The 25530-nt window shown below is 46.2% G+C and overlaps 2 protein-coding genes across 10 annotated transcripts in view; one reads left to right on the top strand and one right to left on the bottom strand.

Moving 5' to 3' along the window:
* COPZ1 (coat protein complex I subunit zeta 1) overlaps positions 1 to 2609 on the bottom strand; it is a 17716-nt gene extending 15107 nt beyond the window's left edge. Inside the window, exon 1 of one of the 2 annotated variants that reach the window (XM_088661295.1) lies at positions 2474 to 2609. In XM_088661295.1, coding sequence (XP_088517421.1) covers positions 2474 to 2482 — 9 coding nt within the window. In that variant the 5' untranslated portion in view covers positions 2483 to 2609. Of the gene's footprint in view, positions 1 to 2292; positions 2378 to 2473 lie in introns of those variants that run through there. The other variant, XM_035100004.3, reaches the window with a different exon arrangement.
* On the top strand, positions 2580 to 25530 carry LOC118077474 (protein mono-ADP-ribosyltransferase TIPARP). 8 transcript variants are annotated; one of them, XM_060272075.2, is made up of 11 exons: positions 2671 to 2798; positions 4001 to 4112; positions 5815 to 5881; positions 8611 to 8755; positions 10450 to 10577; positions 12255 to 12383; positions 14454 to 14872; positions 18057 to 18228; positions 20304 to 20491; positions 21132 to 21386; positions 23787 to 25530. In XM_060272075.2, the coding sequence occupies exons 7-11, from the start codon at positions 14538 to 14540 to the stop codon at positions 24214 to 24216; spliced, it is 1380 nt and encodes a 459-aa protein (XP_060128058.1). In that variant the 5' UTR covers positions 2671 to 2798; positions 4001 to 4112; positions 5815 to 5881; positions 8611 to 8755; positions 10450 to 10577; positions 12255 to 12383; positions 14454 to 14537; the 3' UTR covers positions 24217 to 25530. The 8 variants fall into 8 exon arrangements, with proteins under 8 accessions (XP_088517417.1, XP_060128058.1, XP_088517414.1 ...); XM_088661288.1 differs by lacking the exon at positions 10450 to 10577; XM_088661290.1 differs by lacking the exon at positions 8611 to 8755.

The raw sequence follows: 25530 nt of genomic DNA on the forward strand, positions 1-25530 counted from the left end.
CAGTACTCTTAATTCTTACCATTTTGTTTTGTTCACAGTCTACAGCTATTCATTGAAAAGGCAAAACATAAATCTAATAAAACAATCATCAAGACACATAGTGGATTCACAGTTAAGCAAACAGTTGAACCCAAGTTTCCCGAGTCCAAATTCAGGACTCTATTCACTATACCACACAACCTCTATTTAGAGCTAAGACAAGTCAGTAAATAAGGCAACCTGGAGAAAAAACTGCATTTACAAATTACTGACAATATGTGCCCATTTGGGTGCCACATTTTCCGAAAAGCAGGGCCAGCACCTGCTAAGGCCCCCATTCCTGTAAGTTAGAAGTGCAGAACCATGTTATGGCCAGAGGGATGCATTTCCTTGTGGGCACCCTTCCAAGGGCCACAAGCCACTGATCAGTGGGGTCAGAAGCAAAAGTAGGTAGAGCAATAAATGTTAATTTTATCTGGGTACAGTAGGCTAGTTCACACAGACACACACAGAGACACACACCACACAACCTCTCTATTTTCCATCCAGGCAAGGAAGAGGCATTATCAGAGTTCAAGGGCACATTCCAGCCAGGCAAAAACTCTCAAGGAGGATGTGAAGCAGTGCGGGTGAGGGGTGTGGCTTGAGGAGAGGGGCTGTGGCCTAGTGAGACTCCAAAGGGCAAGTCAGAAAAGTTAGGAGGGCTGCATTTTGCCTCAAGGTCTGAGGTTCCTCACCCCTGTCTAGAATATTAAAATGAAAGTTTAAACTAAGTACAATAGGCTAGGGGTGGCCAGGTTACCATTGAAGTGCTGCAAATTATAAGTGATGTTATTTATTTTACCATGCATCACGTAGATTCCAAAACATCTGAGGATAGCCCTGCAGCAGACATTAGAAACCCTTCCCTGAATTCACCAAAGCATCAAAAAGTATCAGGGTATTATTATTATTATTATTATTATTATTTGCCGATCCTGCAGAAAAAATGGGCATTTATGATGGTAGCTTGGCATGTATTTAAAGCTTGCTTTATTGACAAACATAATAGAACATACATGTGCTTCTTCAGAATAGCACAAAGACTGTATAGCTGCAGGGCACAGTACCCTATCTACAACCACGTCCCCCAGGGATTCTCAAAATTTCTACCTACCTTCTCCACAACTGACTTCCCTGCCAAGCAGCCCGTGCCGCAGCTCTGTGGAGGAGTATCTGCATTCCTGCAGAAATCCTAGATTCAATCTCTGGCATCTCCCTTGCCTTAAACCATGAAGACCTGCTGCCAGTCAGTATAGAGTGCTCAGTTATAACCATCATCATCATCATTATAAGTTAGATGGATCAACACTCTGTCTGACTCATTAGATGGCTCCTTCCTCTGCTCCCTGAGGCATTTGGAAAAGGGTTAATCATGGACTTGATTCACAGAGGGCACCAACCATCCTGATGGGCCTCACGGCAGCCCTGCGGAAACTTAAAAGTGCATCGGAAAATACAGAACTCTTCAGCTGCACATTGCATGTCAAGTTCAGGAGTGGTCAGCAACCTGTCTTATAGGGAAATGCATCCACCATTACAGATCAATGAGGAACCCCTGCAGGAATAGGAAAGCAGCCCAGTGTGTGCGCGCACACACACATTTATAAATATTTTTTATTGGTTTTACATATAATCACATTACATACATTACGTAACATCATATCCTCTTATTTTATCTCTTTGGCTCAACTGAGCCTAGCGACTTCCCTCCTTCCCTTCTAATGGTTTACAAAATTAAACTTTGCATCATTTCGTTTCCTACACACACACACACAGGAAGTAAGTTCTTTTTTCTTTTACTAGGGCACAGAATGGGAATGAGCGTTTTACCCCCGCCTTTCCTATCAATCCCCATAAGTAGGATTTGACAATAAAATGGACTAAATATTCATTTGCCTGCAGTTAAATCCGTTTGTTTTACATCCCTCCTACACGCTTCAGGAGACGGAGAGCCCCCGCTTGGGCAGGCTAGAGAGGGCGGGGGTGGGGGCTCTCCTGGATTTCCCACGAGGAGCAGCTCGCCCGGGCACCTCTCGAGCGGCCCCTAGAGCCCCTCTTCCCGCAGGGGCAACTCTGCTGTCTGCCATATGGGCCGTCCTAGGCTCTCAGAGGCCCCCGCCAGGTAGCTGGGCCTGGGCCCCGCCCGGAGGATCGAGCCCGAGCCTCAGGAGGCCCCAGCAGAAACCTGCCAGCTGCGTCTCGTCCACCTGCCCGTCTCCATGGTAACGGGCGCGCACCCCAGCAATTCCCCCTCGCCCCTCCGGCTCCTACCAGGATCAGCGCCTCCATCTTGGTCGCCCCGGTGCCGACGTGGAGCATCAGCCGCGGCTGCAACGGCATTGGCTGGCCCCGCGCCAATCTTTTACCAAGAACCCGCCCCCTCCCTCCAACTCGGCTGCTCATTGGCTTGTGCTCGCTTTCCTCGGCTAACCTGCCCGTCCCGCCTCCCTACCTTTTTCATGTTCAGCGAGTCGGCGAGTTTCCAGGGAGAGGGCGTGGCTCACCTTGAAACCCCCCCTCTTCCCGTGATTCGATAAAGGGGCTGTCGGTCACTTGCCGAAGCCTGCTTTCGAGGAAGGGGAGGACCGGAAGAATGGGACAGTTCCCATGGTGAACAAGGAAGCGGCTGGAGTGCTCCGTTGCTGAGCAGCCATCATCACGTGACCGGATAAAGTACGGTTGTTTCCAGCAATCATCACGTGACCGGATAAAATACGATTGTTTCCTGAAAATTAGATTCGATTACGGTTCTTTCCGGGTATTGGCTAACGCGGAGCGTGAGTGATTGATGGGACATTTGTTGCCATGGTGACTGCAGGCTGTGGGAGTCCCTGACATCCTAACTGTGGCATCCATGATATTTATCTGGGGGTGGTGTGGGGAGGTCAAAAACAGTGATCAAGCAATCAGGCTTCTTCAGGGCATACCCTCCAACATTTCTCCAATGAAAATAGGGACGGCTTATTATTATACCCCACCCATCTGACTGGGTTGTTCCAGCCACCCTGAATGGCTTCCAGTATATATAAAAACATAATAGAACATTAAATAACTTCCCTATACAGGGCTGCCTTCAGATAATAAAAATAATAATTAGTTAATTTATACCCTGCCCACTCTGGGCTGCTCCCAACAGAATATTAAAAACACAAGAAAGCATCAAACATTAAAACATTCCCTAAAAAGGGCTGCCTTCAGATGTCTTCTAAAAGTCAGATAGTTGTTTATTGCCTTGACATCTGATGGGAGGACGTTCCACAGGGCAGGAACCACTACCAAGAAGGCCCTGTACCTGGTTCCCTGTAACCTTGCAGTGAGGGAACCACCAGAAGGCCCTCGGAGCTGGACCTCAGTGTCCGGGCTGAATGATGGGGGTGGAGATGCTCCTTCAGGTATACTGGGCTGAGGCTGTTTAGGGCTTTAAAGGTCAGCACCAACACTTTGAATTGTGCTCGGAAACGTACTGGGAGCCAATGTAGGTCTTTCAGGACCGGTGTTATATGGTCTCAGCAGCTGCTCCCAGTCATTAATATAGGGATGCCCTAAGGAAAAGTGGGAGATTCAGGAATCAGAAACTTGGATGGCTTCTGTAAATCTGGGACTGTCCCTGGAAAATAGGCACATTTGGAAGATCTGGCTGGCAGGGAGTTAAGCAAAAAGAACCCAGAGAAAGAAATGTTGTTGCTGTGCATGAAGTGATGTGTTAGGCACCCTGTGTTTTCTCCAAGAACAAAATCACCACCTCTCACCAATATTAATACATCCACATGTTGCGCTTCCCCACATTTTTAATAGTGAGCAAATGATTTTTAGGGCTGCAGAATCCTCCCTGTTGTTTGAATGTCCAAATTAGTAAAAGTGGGTATGGGGTAAAGACTGCAATTTTGTGTGCATTCGCATAGGAATAAGCCCCATTTAACACAGTGTGACTTACTTCTACGCAAACACCCACCATGTTGCATAACTGTTCTCTTGCTAGGAAACACTTCTCAAGTTGATGCGAACAGGGGCTTACCCGTGAGCAACGAACAGTTATTGTGCAATGAATCCACACTAGAAATGGTGACAGCAGGAATCCCTTCTGAACCAAGGTAACTGACTTGGGTGTTAAGCAGTAATAAAACTGCAAAGTGTTAATCATCAACTTGTGGGATCATCAATTGTCCCTTGGCACAGGGACTTTCCCAGAGGAGTTCAAGGAAGCGGTGGTGCGCTATCCAATTATTGCCCGGTTTCGAATCTTCCATACCTGGGTAAGATAATTGAGAGAGCGGTTGCCAAACAGCTTGGTAGGTTTCTGGATGAAACATTGGCTCTAGATCCATTTCAGTCCGGCTTTCGCCCTGGTCATGGGACCAAGACGGCTCTGGTCGCCTTAACAGATGATCTCCGTAGACAGCTGGATCGAGGTGGGTCGGGACTGCTGATTCTTTTAGATTTGTCAGCAGCCTTCAATGTGGTCAATCACGAACTTTTAGACCACCGCCATGCCGATGTGGGGATTCAGGGCACAGTCCAACAGTGGGTGTGTTCCTTTATCTCAGGTCGGGGACAGAGGGTGGCGCTAGGGAGGGAGTTGTCGCCGTGGCACTCCTTGGTGTGTGGAGTCCCGCAAGGCGCAATCCTTTCCCTGATGCTTTTTAATATGTTTATGTGCCCCCTTGCCCAGAATGTCCGGAGTTTGGGGCTGGGTTGTCATCAATATGCTGATGACACCCAGATCTATCTGTTGATGGGCGGCCGCCCTGCCTCGGCCCCAGACACACTGACCAAGTGCTTGGAAGCTGTGGCTGGATGGCTACGTGGGAGCCGGTTGAAGCTAAATCCTTCGAAGACAGAGGTCCTCTGGCTGGGTCGGGACGACATGGAGATGGGGGGCCAACTCCCATCTCTTGCAGGGGCTCAATTAGTGCCAGCGCCTTCTGTCAAGAGTTTGGGTGTAACCTTTGATACCTCCCTTTCCATGGAGGCGCAGGTTGCATCCCCAGCAAAGGTGGCATTTTTCCATCTCCGCCGTATCAAGCAGTTGGTCCCTTACATCTCTCGCCCTGATCTGGCCACAGTGATCCATGCGAGGGTCACCTCCAGGCTTGATTATTGTAACTCGCTCTACGCGGGGCTGCCCTTGAAGCTGACCCAGAAACTCCAGCGGGTGCAGAATGCCGCGGCGAGGCTCCTTACGGGGTCCCGGCTGCGAAATCACATTCATTTAGTGCTTTACCAGCTGCACTGGCTCCCGGTGGAGTACAGGATCAGGTTTAAGGTGCTGGTTTTGACCTTTAAAGCCCTATGCGGCTTGGGACCCTCGTACCTACGGGACCGCCTCTCCTGGTATGCCCTGTGGAGGACCTTAAGGTCCACAAACAACAATATTCTGGAGATCCCGAGCCATAAGGTGGCTAGATTGGCCTCTGCTAGGGCCAGAGCCTTTTCAGTATTGGCCCCAACTTGGTGGAACGCTCTTTCACAGGAGACCAGGGCCCTGCAAGACAGAGCTGTTCCACCTGGCCTTTGGGTTAGACTTAGTCTGACCCCTGTGTTTTCCTCCCTCATGCCTTGGATTTATGGACTACTTAAAATGAGGCTGCATTTTAAATTTTAATATTGTATTTTAATCTGTATTTTAATTAATTGCTTTTTATGTTTTATTGTAATTTTATGGGTGTGAGCCGCCCTGAGCCCGGTTTTGACTGGGGAGGGCGGGGTATAAATAAAATTTTATTATTATTATTATTATTAATTTTTATTATAATTAATAATAATAATAATAATAAAGCCACTGTTTCTTTGCAGAGGAGGAGGATAAGGAGAGAAGCAGCAGAGAAGCAGCTATGACAGCAGGGACCCCTTCTAAACCAAAGTAAGACATATTTCAGTTGAGTTGGGTCCTTCACAAGGGAAGAGCATGGAGAGAAAATCAGAACTTGCCATGCCCCTGGGACCTCACTAGCCACATCCTGTGACTTCCCAGCAGCCCTGCCAGTCCAGTGGGCACCAACCACCAATGCTTACCGTACACACGATACCAAAGCATGTCACATTTCTGCTTTCTGTAAAATGTTCATTGGCTAAAATGTGCATTATCCATTTTGTCTTCTGAACAGCACTGACAGCATTCATTCACACATGGAAATAGTAAGAGATGGGCTTGGACGTACTGTACATCTCCTGCCATGTGTGAAAATACCCTAAAACCTGAGCTGGGCATTCTGCTCCCTGCTGCCACCGCCACCTCCTGCCACTTTTTAAAGGACTTTAGTCCAAATACCAAACAGGCTAAACCTTTCTTACCCCGCAACTCCAAAGCTTAGCAGATGTCTCCACAGGAGCCACTGCAAGAGTTCACCTGGAAATCAACCACCAGAGGGCAGGCGGCTTTAACTTCAGAGAGAAAGCCCCGTGAGCTATCCCTGGATTCCTGGAAATGCTATTGCAACAACAGCAATAAAAAGGGATTTTTAGCGCTAGCCTGATTCAGAGCTTAATTTTAGTCTCCATGCACTCACCAGAATTCTTCAGAAGAGAGAAATAAGCTGGAGAAACTCAACCCCTCCTTTCACCCCTGCTGCTGTTTATGGGCACTTCAATCGGGCAACCCTTTCCCTGTAAAAACAAAACAAAACAAAACACCAGTGTTGAGGCCATTCTGACTGACTTCTCCCTTTTCCTATAAGACCTGCATCCCATTGTTGTCACTGCTCATAGAAAGAGAAGGCAATAAAAACTTGTGAAAGGCTCAGCAATTTTACCCCAGTTTTGCACAAAAACTGTAAAGCTATTACAGGGATGTGGGAAGGAAATACTTACCAATTTCTTATTTTGGTTACATTGATGGCTTTTCTTCCCCTCACCTCTGAAGTCCTGCTACAGTTTGAAGGCAAACCAAAGGTCAGGAGCAATGAGAGATTGCATGTCAATTTTACTAAATTCTGATTTAATTTCTGCCTTTACATTTTAACAGCAAAATTCTAACCAGGTCTACTCAGAAGTATTTTTGAATTAAATGAAATTTAGTCCCAGGTAACTGGGGTGAGGTTAGGATTGGAGCCTTAAGAGCTCACTACCATTTCTGTGCTAGGAGCTCCCTTTTTAAAGAGCTAATGGTGAGAGTGGCAGCCAGGTAATGGAGGGAGGTGAGATTATATACCAGCACTAAGTGCCTGGCGTGCTCTGGTCCATGGGGTTGTTATAAGCAAAAATCTGCCCTTATTCCCTTATGGGGTACACAAGAGCCCTTATTGGGTTCTCCATCGGTCGGAGAATATAACAGAGGCCAACCAGAGAATTTTGAGAAGCAAAGCCTTTATTTTTGCTGTTGCAACAGGGTCCTTCCCCTCACGCAGGAGAACAAGGAAGGAACCCAGAACAAGAGAGAACCTCCACTTTTATCAGTTTTCCCATCACCCAGCAACACCCCCAGAATACATCATTCCTACATCACAGCTACATAATCAATACCTCACAAAAAGGGAGGGTTCAAGGTAGAAATCTGAGCAGCTTTGACACCTCTCCTAGTCCTCCTCTCACCCCTCCCAGGTGTGAATTCCTAAACACAAAGAGAAATTAACAGTTTCCTAAAAGTTGATCACTATCTTTTGTTCGGAGGAGTCTTCCATTGTGAATGAGATAGCTAGCAGTTTGGCACCATTGATGGGGAAATGTCCAGTTGGCAGAGCCTCCGGCTTACAGGATTATGGCTCCCAAGTTGATAGTCATGTGGAAATGTGTGTGTGTGTGTGTGTGATTCTGGTCAGAGAGAGTCAAAATGGTGTCAGTCAGGCCTGTCTTCCTGTGCTGCTTCAGACATGTGCCTGTACATTCATGTACATGTTTATGAACAATCCTATATAATAAAGTGCAAGTGTCTCTGTGTCCAGTCCCTGTGTCCCTGGGTTTGCACTACTGCACATGTGCCCCACGGACACAGGGATTGGACGCAGAGACTGGACACACACACGCTCTCCCCACCCCCCTGAATGGTGTTGAGAGGACATAATGGAAGGCACCATTGGGGATTCCCCCCTCAAGAAAAAGTAAAGAAAGGTGGAGTTATGAGAAGGGGGGGTAGTGTCCGAAGAGGAAAGGAGACAAAATTGTGAGGGACGGTTTGGGGAGGGGGGGGAGAGTCCGACTCTGAGGGGAAGGGGAAGTTGCCGCATGTCGGACCTCCTGCCTGCCTCCTTCCCTCCCTCGCCCTCCCGCCCTTCAAGCTCTGGCGGCCGCCACTCCCCGCTCGACTGGAGGGAAGCGCAGCCGCAACTTTCCCCTCTCATGGCTGCTTCTTTTTCCCTTAGCTCGCGCAGGCAGCGTGTCCCGGAGAAGCCCCGCTTGCTTCCCCCCCCCTCTCTCTCTCTCTCGCACACATACACACACAAACTGCCCGCCCGCCACCACAGCAAACCACCCAAGGGGGAGCCTGGGGCCCTCGATGCACATCCCCGCCGGTGGAGGCGGCGACGGAGGTGACGCCTGCGCGGTCCCAGGGCTTCCCCTCCATTCCCGCCCGGCTAGCGCCCGTTTACTTAAAGGGCTGAATGACACTAGTTATTTTATATATATATATATATAACCTTAAAATTCTTACAACAGGGTCACGAAGAGTCAGGCATGACTAAACGACTAAACAACAACAACAACAAGAGCATCATAAGCTTTAATTCAAGTTGCAGATGGGCCATAACTGAGCATAAGAGCATCTGCTTTGGATTCAGAAGGTCCCAGAGTCAATCTGCAGGTAGTGTTTGGAATGTCTCCTGCCTGAAACCCTGGGAACTTGTTGCCAGCCCTTGTGGACAGTCCCAGGCTGAAAGTAACGGTAGTCCGACTCAATGCAAAGCAGCTTTCCAATGAGTTCCATTGAGATAGGCATGACACGGGATGCACACACACTCTACATTTAAAGTATATGACTTCTCCCAAAGCATATTGGGAACTGTGGTTTGTTGAGAGTGCTAGGAATTGTGGCTCTGTGAGGAGTAAACTATAATTCTCAGGATTCTTTGAGATGTGGGAAATGTACTTTAAATTAATGGTGTGTACCCAAGTGGCGCTGTGGGTTAAACCACTGAGCCTAGGGCTTGCTGATCAGAAGGTCGGCGGTTCGAATCCCTGTGATGGGGTGAGCTCCTGTTGCTCGGTCCCAGCTCCTGCCAACCTAGCAGTTCGAAAGCACCTCAAAGTGCAAGTAGATAAATAGGAACCGCTACAGCGGGAAGGTAAACAGCATTTCTGTGTGCTGCTCTGGTTCACCAGAAGCAGCTTAGTCATGCTGGCCACATGACCTGGAAGCTGTACGCCGGCTCCCTCGGCCAATAATGCGAGATGAGCGCCGCAACCCCAGAGTCGGTCACGATTGGACCTAATGGTCAAGGGTCCCTTTACCTTTACCTAGCCAAGCAGTTGCAGGAAAAGCAATAACAGACTTGCATGTTAACTTAAAAGTCAGCAGATTTACTATGGCATAAACCTCCATGGATGAAAGCCCATGTCATTCATTGTGCTCTACTCCTCAGAAGATTTTCCCCAATCAGTCAATCTTCAGGATATTGTTTGGTGAGACAGTAGCACTACGTTAGCTTGCATGTGTACAATGGAAACTCTCGAGATTTCTACAAACCAGCATTTAGAAACCTCACACAGTGCAGCCATCTGAAAAAGAACAGGACTAGTGCTATGGTTTGGGAGAAACTTAGTCGAGCTTTTTAGAAATAATTGAGTTTGCAAATGAGGATAATACTTGACAAAAAAATGTACTGCATATGGTCGAGGCACCTGCGGAATTGGTTTCATCTTCACTGAAAGAGGATGTTGTGGGGAGGGGAGGAGCCACTGGGCCAAGTGCAAGCCAGGACAAGCAGCTTTGCCAATAGTGCCACTAGATTGCAAAATGGAAGAAGTTCGGTGGGGTCGATTGCACAATGAGTTAGAAAAATAAGGCTGTTGCTCCCACTTAACAACCAAGAATGATGTGGCTGCTGGTGTTTCCCATGCTTTTTACAGAGAGGAAATACCCACGCTTCTGGAAAGTGTTGCTCTAGCATCTGGCCATGCTTAGATTTTAGCACACACTCAAAAAACATAACCTCAACTGGAAGATCCCAGGGTAATTCCAAGTATACAAAAAAAAACATTAACAAAGGGAGCATGGATGTCTGGAAGAACTTTTCCAGGGGAAATTGCAAAGTAAAACAACAAAGGTGGGGAGCAGGCTAGTTTATCGCACAGAGAATAGTCTCTGTACATTTTGCCACATATCTTTAGTTCTACAAATCCTAGAAACTTGGGACTCATCCATACTTGTTTATTGCGGGTAGTGAGCTTCCTGTGCATTAATTCTCCATTGTCCATATGGCATTCTGCTCCAAATCGCTGCCTTCCCTCACTTTCTCCACACTCAATCCTGATTTTCTCAAAAACTCTCATTTTCAGAGTATCTCTGGTATAAGAAAATCCAGACCGAGGAAAGGAAAAGTGTGGGAAAGCAGTGATTTGGACGTGAACATCATATGGTCAACTGAGAATCAATGGAGATGCAAGACTAGCTATGTGAAACAACAGTATGAATGAACCCTTATTCTTTTTTAAAAAAATGAAAGCTGGGAAGCTGGGGGGTTGCAATCTATTGTGGGGGGGGGCGGGAATGACTTTTCCTCCTTGAATATCCATGAAAGGGCTGCTTCCACTCTGGTCATTTACTGTGGAATAGCTGCATTTTATTCTCTGACTTTTTATAGGATATCTGCATGATACCACGAACGAAACATCCCCTTCTCATGTTTTCCTTCTTCAGCTTCCAGCCCCTCCTCCACCCCAAGATATCAACAGATCCAACCTTTTGTTTTTAAGCTCAATAGAATAGAATCATAGGATCATAGAGTTGGAAGAGACCTCAAGGGCCATCCAGTCCACCCCCCTGCCAAGCAGGAAAAACCATCAAAGCATTCCTGACATATGGCCGTCAAGCCTCCGCTTAAAGACCTCCAAAGAAGGAGACTCCATCACACTCCTTGGCAGCAAATTCCACTGTCGAACAGCTCTTACTGTCAGGAAGTTCTTCCTAATGTTTAGGTGGAATCTTCTTTCTTGTAGTTTGAATCCATTGCTCCGTTTCCGCATCTCTGGATAAGCAGAAAACAACCTTTCTCCCTCCTCTATATGGCATCCTTTAATATATTTGAACATGGCTATCATATCACCCCTTAACCTTCTTTTCTCCAGGCTAAACATGCCCAGCTCCCTAAGCCGTTCCTCATAAGGCATCGTTTCCAGGCCTTTGACCATTTTGGTTGCCCTCCTCTGGACACGTTCCAGCTTGTCAGTATCCTTCTTGAACTGTGGTGCCCAGAACTGGACACAGTACTCCAGGTGAGGTCTGACCAGAGCAGTGGTACTATTACTTCCCTTGATCTACCGTGTTTCTCATATTATAAGACACGTCTTATATTTATTTTTTCCTCAAAAAAACACACTATGGCTTATTTTCAAGGGGTGTCTTATTTTTTTCCTCCTCCTCCTGCCGCGGCCGGCATTGCTGCTGCTCCTATCACTATGTCTTATTTTCGGGGTATGGCTTATATTCCTTGAATGCTTAAAAATCCTGCTATGGCTTATTTTATGGGGATGCCTTAAAATATGAGAAACAGGGTAGATGCTATACTCCTATTGATGCAGCCCAGAATTGCATAGGCTTTTTAGCTGCTACATCACTCTGTTGACTCATGTCAAGTTTGTGGCCTACCAAGACTCCTAAATCCTTTTCACGTGTACTGCTCTCAAGCCAGGTGTCACCCATCCTGTATTTGTGCCTTTCATTTTTTTTTTTTTTTGCCCAAGTGTAGTACATTTCTCCCTGTTAAAATTCATCTTGTTTGCTTTGGCCCAGTTCTCTAATCTGTTACGGTCAATAGAATAGTTGTGCAATTTTGTCAGGTGTAGATAGCTTTTCTTGTTGCTATTCTCACTAATTCTGGCCTGTACAGATTGTTCTAGATATTCTTCTCTCTGGTTCATGTCTAGCAATAATTCCTAAATCTTCCCTTTCCAAATAGCATTATATCAGTTTCTCCCGCCCTGGTTAAATTGCAGTGGTGGGAGGAATCATGCAATGTACTTAACCCTTTCCCTACCTACACAGTGGTCCCATTGAAAATAACTCAGTTGTCTGCATAGCTGATACTATGGTGAATAAATTCCCCAGTTTTATTACTGATTTCCCTTTCTTTTTCCCCACTCAGCCATGAAGCTCACTGGATGACCTTGGGCCAGCCACCATCTCTTAACCTAACCTATCTCACAGGGTTGTTGTGAGGATCAAATGGGGAGGAGAACCATGCACACTGCCTTGAGATCATTGGAAGATAAAGGTGGTACATAACTATAATAAATAAATAAATAAATAAATAAATAAATAAATAAATAAATAAATAAATAAGTTAGCACTGTATTATACTGCCGTGTGGAGCAACTCTCAAAATGCCAGCTGATTATGGGGAATTAACCTCTTGGTGTCACGAAGAGTCGGACACGACTAAATGACTAAACAACAAATCTCTTGGTAGGGACCCAGGTGGCGCTGTGGGTTAAACCACAGAGTCTACCGTGTTTCTCATATTATAAGACACGTCTTATATTTATTTTTTCCTCAAAAAAACACACTATGGCTTATTTTCAAGGGATGTCTTATTTTTTTCCTCCTCCTCCTGCCGCGGCCGGCATTGCTGCTGTGCCTATCACTATGTCTTATTTTCGGGGTATGGCTTATATTCCTTGAATGCTTAAAAATCCTGCTATGGCTTATTTTATGGGTATGTCTTAAAATATGAGAAACAGGGTAGGGCTTGCTGATCAGAAGGTCGGCGGTTCGAATCCCTGCAATGGGGTGAGCTCCCGTTGCTCGGTCCCAGCTCCTGCCAACCTAGCAGTTCGAAAGCACATCAAAGTGCAAGTAGATAAATAGGGACTGCTCCGGCGGGAAGGTAAACGGCATTTCCGTGCGCTGCTCTGGTTCGCCAGAAGCAGCTTTGTCATGCTGGCCACATGACCCGGAAGCTGTCTGCGGACAAACGCTGGCTCCCTCGGCCTATAGAGCGAGATGAGCGCCGCAACCCCAGAGTCGGACACGACTGGACCTGATGGTCAGGGGCCCCTTTACCTTTACCTTTAATCTCTTGGTACTAAAGGGGCCCAGCATGAAATTGGGGGAATGATGATCTCATACCTTCTCTGCTGTGGAGTCATTCTTCCATAGCACATGGGGGGAGTGGATGGGCTCTTGCTTCTGTGCACTTCACACACACACACAGAGAGAGAGAGAGAGAGAGCTCATTGAGGACTGAAGATGCTCAGTGAACACACAACGGGCTCCTCCTGGAAAACACCTAAAACTTCATACACCAAATATGTACTGAGAATTTACGATTGCTTTCATCCCCCCCCCCCCCCCGCCCAACATGCTACTCAGGAGCTTAGCCTTTTATAAAATGTTTTCTTTTGATCCCTCTGGTTTGCACTCACCCAAAGAAAACATACCATTGTACCTTGAATCCCAAACGCCTTGGTACTCGGACGTTTTGGCTCCCGAATGCCGCAAACCTGGAAGTGAGTGTTCTAGTTTGCGAACATTCTTTGGAACCCAAACGGCCGATGGGGCTTCCGCAGCTTCCGGTTGGAACTTCCTGCAGCCAATCAGAAGCTGTACTTTGGTTTCCAAATGTTTTGGAAGTTGAAACGGACTTCCGGAACAGATTCCATTCGACTTGCAAGGTAAAACTGTACAAGCATATTTACAGTTGCCCAAAGTGTGCTTTGGCACACTTCTTGGGCAGAGGAAAAAAAATCAACATACCCGCAAAGCTATCTGCATACAGGACTTTATTGATATAATAAAATCAACAAATGAGGCAGAGACAAAAAAGTGGAAACACCTACTGATAGGAACAGGAAAGACCTGGCTTGCTCCTCATATCCAAATTCAAATATGTGTTGGAGTGGATTACTCTGGTCTAATTTGAATATAGGGTTGGGGAGTGGATTAACAGCTAAATAATGCTCAAAAATGGACAAACCCATAAAATCCAAATCCTACATTGGATTCCCACCCCCATACAATTTACAGTGACGTGAATGAGGGAACTGATGACAATGGTGATTATATTATTATCATCTCCATCTCTTTCTCTCTATTTTTAAGCCTCACCTGCTAAGTTTCTGTGCGCCGGGCACAGGAACAGCAGAGCGAGTAACCCGGTAGCCTCTCTAAGTGCCTTGCTTGGAAAGATACAAGCTGCTTTCAAATAGCTGAATGAGAAAGTGAAAGTAAAACTTACTTCTAGAGTGCAGGCATGTTTCGTTAAGTCACTGGATTTGCCTGGTTTTTAAAAACGGGATTGGTATGTACAATGAGCGGTGATGAGATATTTTATATTTTATATTAGAGATAGAAGCAAGACCCTTCTCCTGGGGGCCTGCCTGGCGTTAGCCTGTGTGCAGTTTGGATCCTGCATTTCAATTGCACCCAGATGGCAGAAAATGCAGAGTCCTCTGTGTCTGAGCTGGGCCACACCTCCTTGCAGGATGAGTTGCTGGGCATTACAATCCTGAAGCTACCTGGCACAGACGACGTCCCGCTATACCACGTCCATCAGAAGAGCAGCGTGCCGATCTGCGACAACTTTCTGCTAGGATGCTGTTCCTTTCGGCAGCAGTGCCCTTATCATCATACCCCGTTTCCCTACCACTGGCAGTGGCGCCGCCAGAAAGACAAAGTGTGGCTCAGTTTCAGTTTCTCAGCTCAGCAGCATCTGGAGAAGCTCTACTGTGAACAGGAAGTCCCCACGGCGCAGCTGAAGGACAGGTAAGGACCATACATCTTTCTCCTTTCAGCTTTCGGGAGGAAAGAGCCCCAGAGCCAGGTTCAACTCTGGAACGTACTTGCGATCCCTGGGTTCTGCCCCAGAACTTGTGAAGCAGTTGATAAAAGAGAATGCCTGTCCTTCAGTGTTTGCTAAGAAATTAGCTTTGCTTCCTTCACATCCGTCATTATGGGACAGGGATTATGGTTGAAATCCTGACATCCATACTTGTAAAATTGAGGTGTCTCGGTGGTTTTCAAAGTGTGTTCCAGCACTTCAAACTCTTTTCAGTGGTTTCTTGAAAAAGGAAAGTTGCCTATCACTACCATTATTGTGCCTTCTGGACACAATTTAGACCAAGCATCCCCAAACTTTGGCCCTCCAGATGTTTTGGACTACAATTCCCATCTTCCCTGGCCACTGGTCCTGTTAGCTAGGGATCATGGGAGTTGTAGGCCAAAACATCTGGAGGGCCGCAGTTTGGGGGTGCCTGATTTAGACAATTTAGCCGTCCAGAATCCCTGAAAGGATCGCTTACCTCCATATCAGCCTGCCATTACATCAGAGTCTGTTCTTCGAGTGCACCTAGATATGGTAGGTAGAGAGGGGGCCCCTACACCTTTGAAGCACACCTTCCCTCTCAAAGAACTCTGGGTGCTGTAGTTTTTTAAAGGCTGTTGGGAATTGTAACTCTGAGTGGTAAACTACAGTGAGTGGTAAACTACAGTGCCCAGAATTCCTTGCAGAAAAGATTGAGCTTTGAATGTGCTTCAAAGATATAATGTCTACGCTTCCCTAGTGACACTAATAGTGACATCCTCTCCCTAGGGAGGTTCACCTGATGCTGAAGTTTCTAGATTTTTTCCTGTAAGCCAAAGACCATTTACAGCAGTGGTTCCCAACAGGTGGTCCGCGGACCCCTATGCCAGAGGGGTCCGCAAGATGCTAAAAAATATATTAAATATATTTCGTATGATAACAGATTTTTTGTTTTGGCCGCTTCCTGCATGAGCAGATTCTAGCGCAAAACTAGAATTAGATAGAGGCAGTAGTTCTGCTGTATGCCGTTAGGTGGCGCTTTACAAACACTACTGTTTTGCAAAGAGGCAGCGCGCACATTCTACTAACGCTCACCTCCCCAAGATGCTTTGCGCGCGTCGGCTTCATTTGTGCGCTACTGCGCAGGTACCCTGTCTTCTCCATTCCCCTCCCTCCTCCCTGGCGCGTGCTGCCTCTTTGCAAAACAGTAGTGTTTGTAAACAAAGCGTTGTTTTTCGCGGAAGCTACAGTTCGCGTAGTTAAAAATGGACCGTTGGTTAAAAAGTGGTTTATCTCATTAAGAACTGAAAATTAAAACTAACTGTATACTGATGGAGTACTCTGTTGTAACTGTAAAAAACGTATAAATATAAAATATAAAAAGACTCTTAATTTGGCTCTCACTTTTTAATTTTAGGATTAGGAATTAATGAGGGTCCTTGTCACAATAGAGGCTCGATGAGGGGTCCTCGAGAAAATTTTGTTGGGAACCCCTGATTTACAGTTTCTCCAGGCCCTTTACAGAACAGTTAGCTCTCAATTGAATTTGTGTGTTTTGATTCTCCCTTTAACTGCTGCTTTTTAATTTGTATTTTGTTTTAATAACCTTGTTTAATCTCATCTGCTGTGTTAGCAGTGCCAGTGTGAATCAGTCATAAAGGTTCAAGAGGCAGCACATGGCATTAAGTTTGGGACAGCTTCCAAACAGACTGGCGTGAGAAATGCATCTCCTGTGGAAATATAGACAACTGGACTAGATAAGAGGAACTTCTTTTCTTTTCTTTTTTGGTAGAGGTCAGAGCCAGATAACTATTTATAGCCCCCAAAGCTGTTGACTTTATAATATGCATCGAAAAGGTAGGGACATCTGCACTGTATGAGTCTTGCATGGACAGATCATAGAAGAAATACCGTGTTTCTCCAAAAATAACCGTCTTATATTTATTTTTCCTCAAAAAAACCCACTATGGCTTATTTTCAGGGGGTGTCCTATTTTTTTTCCTCCTCCTCCTGCCGCGGGCGGCATTGCTGCTGTGCCTATCACTATGCCTTATTTTCGGGGTATGGCTTATATTCCTTGAATGCTTAAAAATCCTGCTACGTCTTATTTTATGGCTACGTCTTATTTTCGGAGAAACAGGGTAGGAAAGATCCTAATAGACAACTTTGCTCTCACTGAGTATGTGGTACAGAATGGCTTTCAGCAAAGAGGTGAAGCTACGCCAAGGCAAGGTACATGTTGCACATGTACTATAGTGCAGACTTTTGGGCATCCGTCAGGGCGACTGAAGACAATGCGTAGAGCACAGTACCGTGGCATTATCTCACACCACAGAATTCACTCTTGCTAAGAATCACCAACAGGAATGTATATTTAGGTGAGTATTTTCCAAGTTAGAAGTGGTGCTCTGACTGAGCTTGTAGGTAAGGGTTAATAACTTTTTAGCAACTCTTCTAGCTTTTACAGCAGTTTGGTATGAAGGTGTTATTTTTTAAAACTAGATGAAGATACTTGTATAAAAAAAAATACCATTACCCATGCGGTGAAAAACTTCTCCAGCTGTTTTCAGTAAATCAAGTTAAAGGCGAGAAAGCAAAGCCAGGCATTCATAGAATCATAGAGTTGGAAGAGACTGCAAGGGCCATCCAGTCCAACCCCCTGCCAAGCAGGAAACACCATCAAAGCATTCCTGACAGATGGCCGTCAAGCCTCTGCTTAAAGACCTCCAAAGAAGGAGACTCCACCACACTCCTTGGCAGCAAATTCCACTGTCGAACAGCTCTTACTGTCAGGAAGTTCTTCCTAATGTTTAGGTGGAATCTTCTTTCTTGTAGCTTGAATCCATTGCTCCGTGTCTGGAGCAGCAGAAAACAACCTTTCACCCTCTTCTATATGACATCCTTTTATATATTTGAACATGGCTATCATATCACCCCTTAACCTTCTCTTCTCCAGGCTAAACATACCCAGCTCCCTAAGCCGTTCCTCATAAGGCATCTTTTCCAGGCCTTTGACCATTTTGGTTGCCCTCCTCTGGACACGTTCCAGCTTGTCAGTATCCTTCTTGAACTGTGGTGCCCAGAACTGGACACAGGTATTCCGTAGATCCTCGCCCTCTGGTGATGGTTATCTTCCTTGCCTTGCAGGATGGGCAACGTGTATTTCTTAAACTTTAACACCATGGTTCTCTCACCGATGCGGCTGTATGACCAAGTAAGGCGACTGTCCAACAGCAGCAGCCCTGATTGCAGTCCCTACCTCTTTACAGAGTGGAAGGCTTACTGGAATGAAAGCGGTGATTGGAAGGAATATGATGAGGTAAGAGGACACAGAGCTACCAAAAAAAATTGATTATGGAGCCATCTCATTGTTTGGTTCCAGCCCCCATCATCCTGACGTCCACCTTGTTACGTACAGAGACCACCAGTGGTTCTGAAGCAGCCAGAGGGGGAGGGAGAGACTCGGAGGAGGAGAGAAATCAGAGGGACGAACAATGGGAAAGCTCGGGGGGGGGGCAGAGGGATGCAGGCAGATGCTCAGGTATGTTGCAGAGCCAGGGCACCGACTGCTCAGGGAGGAAGCTGAAAGGGCATCACTCCTTCCGGCGCAAGAAGTAAGGAGAGCGGCGCAACACAGGTCAAGGGGGCGGCGTTTTGGGGTGCCCAGACTACTTTGCTGGCGTAGGAACAGACGTACGCCATTGCCGGATTCTGATTCGGGATGAGAGGTCATGTTTTAAGCTGTCTCTACACTGTAAATAAATGGCACAATAAACGTCTTTGAAGACAAACTGGACTCAGGCGGAGTTACTCTAGTGTAGCCACGACGACCCTCTGACAGTTTCCTTCTATCGCCTTCTAAAATTGACTGGGAGGGAAACAGGCACACTTATGAAATCCGTCAGACTTGGGGTACTTCAATTATTGCATCCATTGCGTACAAATGTCCGACCATTTACTGGCAGGCCCTTTAGCCACTTAGAGGGTGTCTGTGTCCAGTAATGGAATGCTGTGCAATTTCATGACATACCTAGAAAAATCGTTTTCAAAACGATGGCTTCAAATGGGGCTATGCAAGCTCCACTGTATTGTGCCTAGCTGGGAGGAAAGTCAACAAGTTGCGCAGGTGTGTTTCATAAAGGGGTTTCCTATGATTTTTCTTAGAATCGTGTGCATTACATTAATGTGTTTTGAGAAAACCCCAAGAGTTGACCTCAGGGTCTAGCATAGTCATGCTAATAAGAACCTTTGAATGTGCTCTGGTGTCCCTGGATAGTGTTTCTCAAATGGTGGGTCAGAGCAGGAGGACCTCAGGTGAGCCTCAGTGCTACAACCCGCCTTGTCCCCTAGCCGTGTCATAACATTTTGGTTGGGCCAACGTCAGCACCGGCAGATCCTTGCATGCTGAGTAAAAGTGGCCAGGAGACAGAGCAGTTCTGGAGAGTTCCCTCTCCTGAGGGGAAAAGAGCCAGAGGAGGTATCGAAAGAAATTGCAAAGCGAGATAAAAGGTTAATATTTATTACCATTACATTAATTGGAAAGAGAAAGGAATAAGAGAGGAATGTTGTCTAGGAGGAAGAGATGCCTGAAAGGATCAGGGAGGAGGGATGAAAGAAACCAGTGGGAAGGTCTGTGGACAGGATACAAGTTGTTTGTGAGAGGAGAACGGGAGAAGACGTTACAGGAGATGGGCGAAAATACGTTAAGAGGCATGGGAAGGAGGGAAATATAAAAGAAAAAAGTCTTCTCCAATTAGAGCTGCTCTGGATCAGCAAATTCCACCTGTGAAAGGGAGGCTGATTCACATTTGCCTCCGGAGCAAATGTCTGTACTTGGCCTGGGGAAAACTAAGCGATGGAACTCCTTGCTGCAAGGAAAATGCTGTGGCAAAAGAACTTAGCAATTTCCAATTTTGTTGTTGTTGTTCTCATCCGTCTGTCTCAAGAGACAATGGAGAGTGAAGTCAAACCACTAGGTTAGCAGCACAGAAAAGACATCCTCAAGGCTCAAGACTGGAAAGTGTGTGTGTGGAGGTCCTGGGCTGCCTTGATGACAAGCCCCCTCTCTTGGCCTCGCTGATGCAGTCCAAAGGAAAGCTGAGCAAGACGTTTGGCACCAGTTTGACTGCAGGAGTTGCCGGAAAGAAGGCGTACAAGGTCTTAGGAACTGCGCTCCAGATTTGTGTAGGGCTTCAGTAGAAAGTGAAGTTAGTAAGTGCCAGCTGATTATGCAAAACTCTGCCTCTGTGGCTTTTCCTCTGTGCCACGATTTTGTGTCTGGTGGGCCTCGGTTATTTTCAGCCACCTCAGGTGGGCCCCGAGCGTAGAAAGTTTGAAAAAACAACAACACCTGTTCTAGAGGATGGGAGGAATTCTGGTGTTTTCTCTCCATAGCCTATCGCACAGGAACTCGTTGCTGCTTACGAGCGGGGCATGTGGAACCATGCCTTCTGTCTGCAAGATCGAATTTACAATGTAGACCTCAAACAGTTTATCCAGCGCAACGTAAAGACAGGCTTCACTCGTGAGATCACGATTCGACCCATCTGGCGCTCAGCTTACATTACCATGCGCTGCTTGCGGTGAGTTTGGACCCACATCCTCCTCCTCAGAGTTTCTGGACCAGAGAGCACATGTCTAATCCTTCAACCCATGAATTGCAGAACACTGTACTGTATATTTTTGTGTAACGATGTTGCCGATGTGTAAGCGGTTGGAACAGGGAGTTGGTTCAGGAAAACGCTAAGCGAGTGGCAAACTGGGAGAGAGAATGGGCAGAGATGAGAGAAATGCACACGGCCAAGATTTCTTGACCTTTGAGGAAGTTCCCCAGTTCATTGCTTAAAAACCAATCAAATGTTTGGGGTGACTTAATCGGTGCAGAGGTTCCCAGTTAGCTAAATACTATGGACCCCATTGTTTTTCAAAAGCCAAGCCATGATATCTCTATGGTAGTTTTTGTTACATGAATGCTGCCACAGGCCCTCTTGTGTGGGTTACAAGGACCCCCAATTGGGAACCACTGAGTTAGTGCAATTCATGACATTGAATGAGAGAGTGTTTGTGTGAGTGAGATCAGCTGGTCAATAATAGGTTTGCACAGTCTCTCTCTCTCTCTCTCTCTCTCTCTCCCCCCCCCCCATTAAAATATAGGGGTCTGCCTGCAGACAAGGCAGAACCACAGCCAGTTGATCCTGTTCCTGTGTCCTTTTTCCCTTCCAGGTCACTTGCTTCACCCCTGACCACTGCGGCTTTCGCAGGAGAAGATCCTCTAGATTTGTTCTGTGGGCCTTATCCTGCAGCCTGCGTCCCGCCACCTCAAAGAGGCTCTTCTTTCACAATGGCAGAAGTGACTCTGTCGGAAGTAGCCTATCAGATGGTGAAGAAGCTGTTCCATGCCAAGTTGCCCGAGGACGAGGCGCTGGTGCTGGCTATCTACCGCATACGCAATGACCAACTCTGGAAAAAGTATATGAGGTGAGGAGCCTAGTATACACACGACATACAGTAACGCTTTCCTAGTGCTAGCCAGCGGGTTTGGTTTGCCTCATATAGCAGGAGTTGCTAATATGGTACAATGGTCCCCTTGAAGTCTTCCCTTAGAACCCACAAAGCCTCTGAGCCCCCTCCCTCACCCCTTGGTCAAGAAGAAGGGAAGGGGGCCTAGAAAAATTTCTAGGGCCAGATAGAGAAGCCCAGAGGCCTGCATTTGGCCCCCAGACCTCAGGTTCCACACCCAGGTGTTACGCCGTGAAGCTTAGGTTGACCATATATGGATGGTATGATGCTGAGAGATGCATCCTGAATCCATCCACAAAGCCCAGTGTTATGAGCTCAGACCTGCTTCTCTTAAGCCCAACACCCTATACCAGGCATCCCCAAACTGCGGCCCTCCAGATGTTTTGGACTACAATTCCCATCTTCCCCGACCACTGGTCCTGTTAGCTAGGGATCATGGGAGTTGTAGGCCAAAACATCTGGAGGGCCGCAGTTTGGGGATGCCTGCCCTATACACTCTCATCGCTCTGCCTCAGCTATGCAGTGTAAGATTTCCATGTCCATTCAGCCACGTATTTGTTGGGGTACTGTGATTCACACATTCAGTTAGGAGGCCATCTTCCACTTGACCTCCTGGAAATGGTCAAAACAGCTGCATTGGCTGCCCATCTGCTACCCAGCCAGGTTTAAGGCTCTTGTTGTGATTTGCAAAACCCTAAACATCTTGAGTCCAAGATATCTCGGGGATCGCCTGAAGCCTTATATTCCAGCTCAGTCGCTGAGATCATCTGCAGCTTCTCTCAGCTCAGTTGGTTAGAACGTGGTGTTGGTAACACCAAGGTCTCATGTTTGAGCCCCTTATGGGCCACCTGCATGTCCCTGCATTGCAGGGGATTGCATTAGATGACCCTCGGGATCCCTTCCAACCCTACAATTTTTTTGTTTATACCCCACCTATCTGGCTGGGTTGCCCCAGCCAAACTAGGCGGCTTCCAACACATAAAAAAACATAATCAAACATCAAAGATTTCCCGATACAGGGCTGCCTTCAGGTGTCTTCTAAAAGATGTGCAGTTCTTTATCTCCTTAACATCTGTTGGGAGGGTATTCCACAGAACGGGCACCACTGCTGAGAAGGCCCTCTGTCTGGTTCCTTGTAACTTGAGGGAATCACCAGAAGGCCCTTGAAGGTGGACCTCAGTGTCTGGGCTGAACAATGAGGGTGGAGATGCTCTTTCATTTATACAGGACGAAGGCCATTTAGGGCTTCAAAGATCAGCACCAACACTTTGAATTGTGCTCAGACATGTACAGTCATACCTCAGGTTACAGACGCTTCAGGTTGCGCGTTTTCAGGTTGCACACCACGCCGAACCCGGAAGTACTGGAATGGGTTGCTTTCGGGTTTCGGCGCTTTGCACATGCACAGAAACACCGAATCGTGACCCGCGTGTGCGCAGACGCGGCACTGCGGGTTGCGAACGCTGCAGGTTGAGAACGTGCCTCCCCCACGGATTACATTCACAACCCGAGCGTCCACTGTACTGGGAGCCAGTGTAGATCCTTTAGGACTGGTGTTGAGAAAGTCATTGGCCCAGTCCTGTGGAACTCCCTGCCAATAGAGGCTCAGCAGGTGCCTTCTGTACCAACTTTTAAACACCTGCTGAAAAATGTTCTCTTCTGCCAGGCCAAAGCAGGCAATTAAGAGCACATTTCTTTTTGTTTTTAAATTGTTTTTAGCTATTTATGATGTTATAGTATGAATTTATGTTTTTATATTGTTCTGAACCACTGTGATATATATATATATATATATATATATATATATATATATATATATATATGGAGAGATATATCGATCGATATATACCATTTTATTGATTTTCCAAAAATAACAGAACAAGAAAAAAAGAAAAAAATCATAAGCAACTTTTTAAATCATAATTTTTTGGTCAACTTCCCTCCACTCCCCCTCTTGGTTCCATTATAATATACTTACCGATATTCATGCACGTCCATGAAACCTTATATACTTAACAATCCAATTTTAAAACCTTCATCTTATTACAAGTGACTTTTAAAAGTTATACTAATGTAAAAAAAACCTATACACGAAGCTTTAAAAATATGCATTAAACAGTTGCCCTTTTTGTAATAATTTGTCCTGCATAGTTCAAATTTTTTTTTTTTGCAAATCTTCTTCTTTATCTTCTTTGGACGAGGCTTTTTCCTTCCATGGAGGCTGACTGGTCTTGGCCTGGCATCCATTCCACTGTGATGTATTTTTATGACACCGTGATGTATAGATCATTTTTATTAATAAATAATTAAAATAAAATAAAATGATCCACTTTTCTTCTTCTCTCTCTTTCCCATCAGACAGAAGAGGCTCATGTTCCAGGTACGCTCAGAAGAGGACCATCCCTCCGTGGAAAGACACCTCTTTCATGGCACAGCGGCATCTCGGATAAAGCCTATTTGCACAGGCAACTTTAACCCCGGCCTGGCAGGATCAGTTAACGGCGCAGTTTTTGGCCAGGGCGTTTACTTTGCTAGGGATGCCTCCTACTCAAACCACTACGCCGTAGCAGCCAAGAACAATGTGCGTCACATGTTCCTGGCCAAAGTGCTGACTGGTCGCTGGTGGAAAGGCAGCTCAAGGTTAAGGCGAACTCCCCCCAGGTTTGATTCCTGCACAGATTGTATCCGTGACCCACACATCTTTGTTATCTTCAGAAGCTGCCAGTGCTACCCCTACTTCCTGATTCGCTACAAGGAAGTGAGGACACCTGTAGCTGTGGATATGTGAGAAGAGCCTCTCTCCTCCTCTACATCTCTTCTGCTGTGACAGTCTGTACTTGGGGTCCAAAGTACATGACTCAGTAAGACTAGTTTTTTCTTTATTTACAATGTGCAGCTCGGTGGGTGGGTGGGTGAGGGAGTCTTTAAACCAGGGGTCAGCAAACCTTTTTCAGCAGGGGGCCGGTCCACTGTCCCTCAGACCTTATGGAGGGCCGGACTATATTTTGGAGGGGAAAAAATGAACGAATTCCTATGCCCCACAAATAACCCAGTGATGCATTTTAAATAAAAGGACACATTCTTCTCATGTGAAAACACCAGGCAGCCCCACTAATAGCCCAGAGATGCATTTTAAATAAAAGGACACATTCTACTCATATAAAAACATGCTGATTCCTGGGCCATCCACGGGCCGGATTTAGAAGGTGATTGGGCAGCATTCGGCCCCCAGGCCTTAGTTTGGGGACCCCTGCTTTAAACCCTTGACCTCCAGTGTATCTTTGATCAGGCATGCCTCCCCAGCAGGTGGTAACGCATGATGTGACTGACCATAACATGTGCCTTAGCTCTTGGAGAGGATACAAAAAAACTGGGTTGGGGAACAAGTGGCCTCGCAGGTGTTCCTGGACTTCAAGTCCCATCAGCCTCAGGCAGCATGGCTAATGGTCAGGGTTGATGGGAGCTGGAGTCCCAACAACATCAGGAGGCTCACAGTAAGACCTTGCTTGAGTTTGCACAGCCAACTCCATGCCGGGTTTTCTTCTTCTTCTTCTTTCCTTCACCATTAGGGAAATTGTGTTTGAAGGACTGATCGTATCTAAATGACTGATGACTCTGCTAGGCATTGCCTGTTCAGACCCCATGAGCCTTAATGTAAAATTATTGTTGTTATTATCAGTACTTTTTTTTTTTCTGGGGGTACTCAAGAGTACGCAGTGCCGACACCTGTGAGTGTCACATCATGGTGAGTGCCAGCACAACTTTTTCTTAAAGCACTTTTTTAATAATTATTTTTATTTTTATTATTATTTGTCCCAGCAATCTGATGCACTTTACACTTGTTTAAACTGAATTGCATTTGCCATTTTATGGCCCATTCACTCCGTTTGGACTTGAGGCGAGCCCGAGATGCCAATGTGTAAAATGTGGAATTTGAACACTGATATATTTGTATCTTCTCTTGTGCCTTTTTTTCCAATGTCATTCAAGTTTTTTGTACCAAAGATAACTTGAAATGAGCCAAAGATGCCAATGTTTTAAATGTGGAATTTGTCCAATGTTTATATTTTTGTATCTTGAAAATACAGACACAAATCATGTA

The sequence above is a fragment of the Zootoca vivipara genome, chromosome 2, assembly GCF_965207765.1.
Source record: "Zootoca vivipara chromosome 2, rZooViv2.hap1.1, whole genome shotgun sequence".
Taxonomy (NCBI): Eukaryota; Metazoa; Chordata; class Lepidosauria; order Squamata; family Lacertidae; genus Zootoca; species Zootoca vivipara.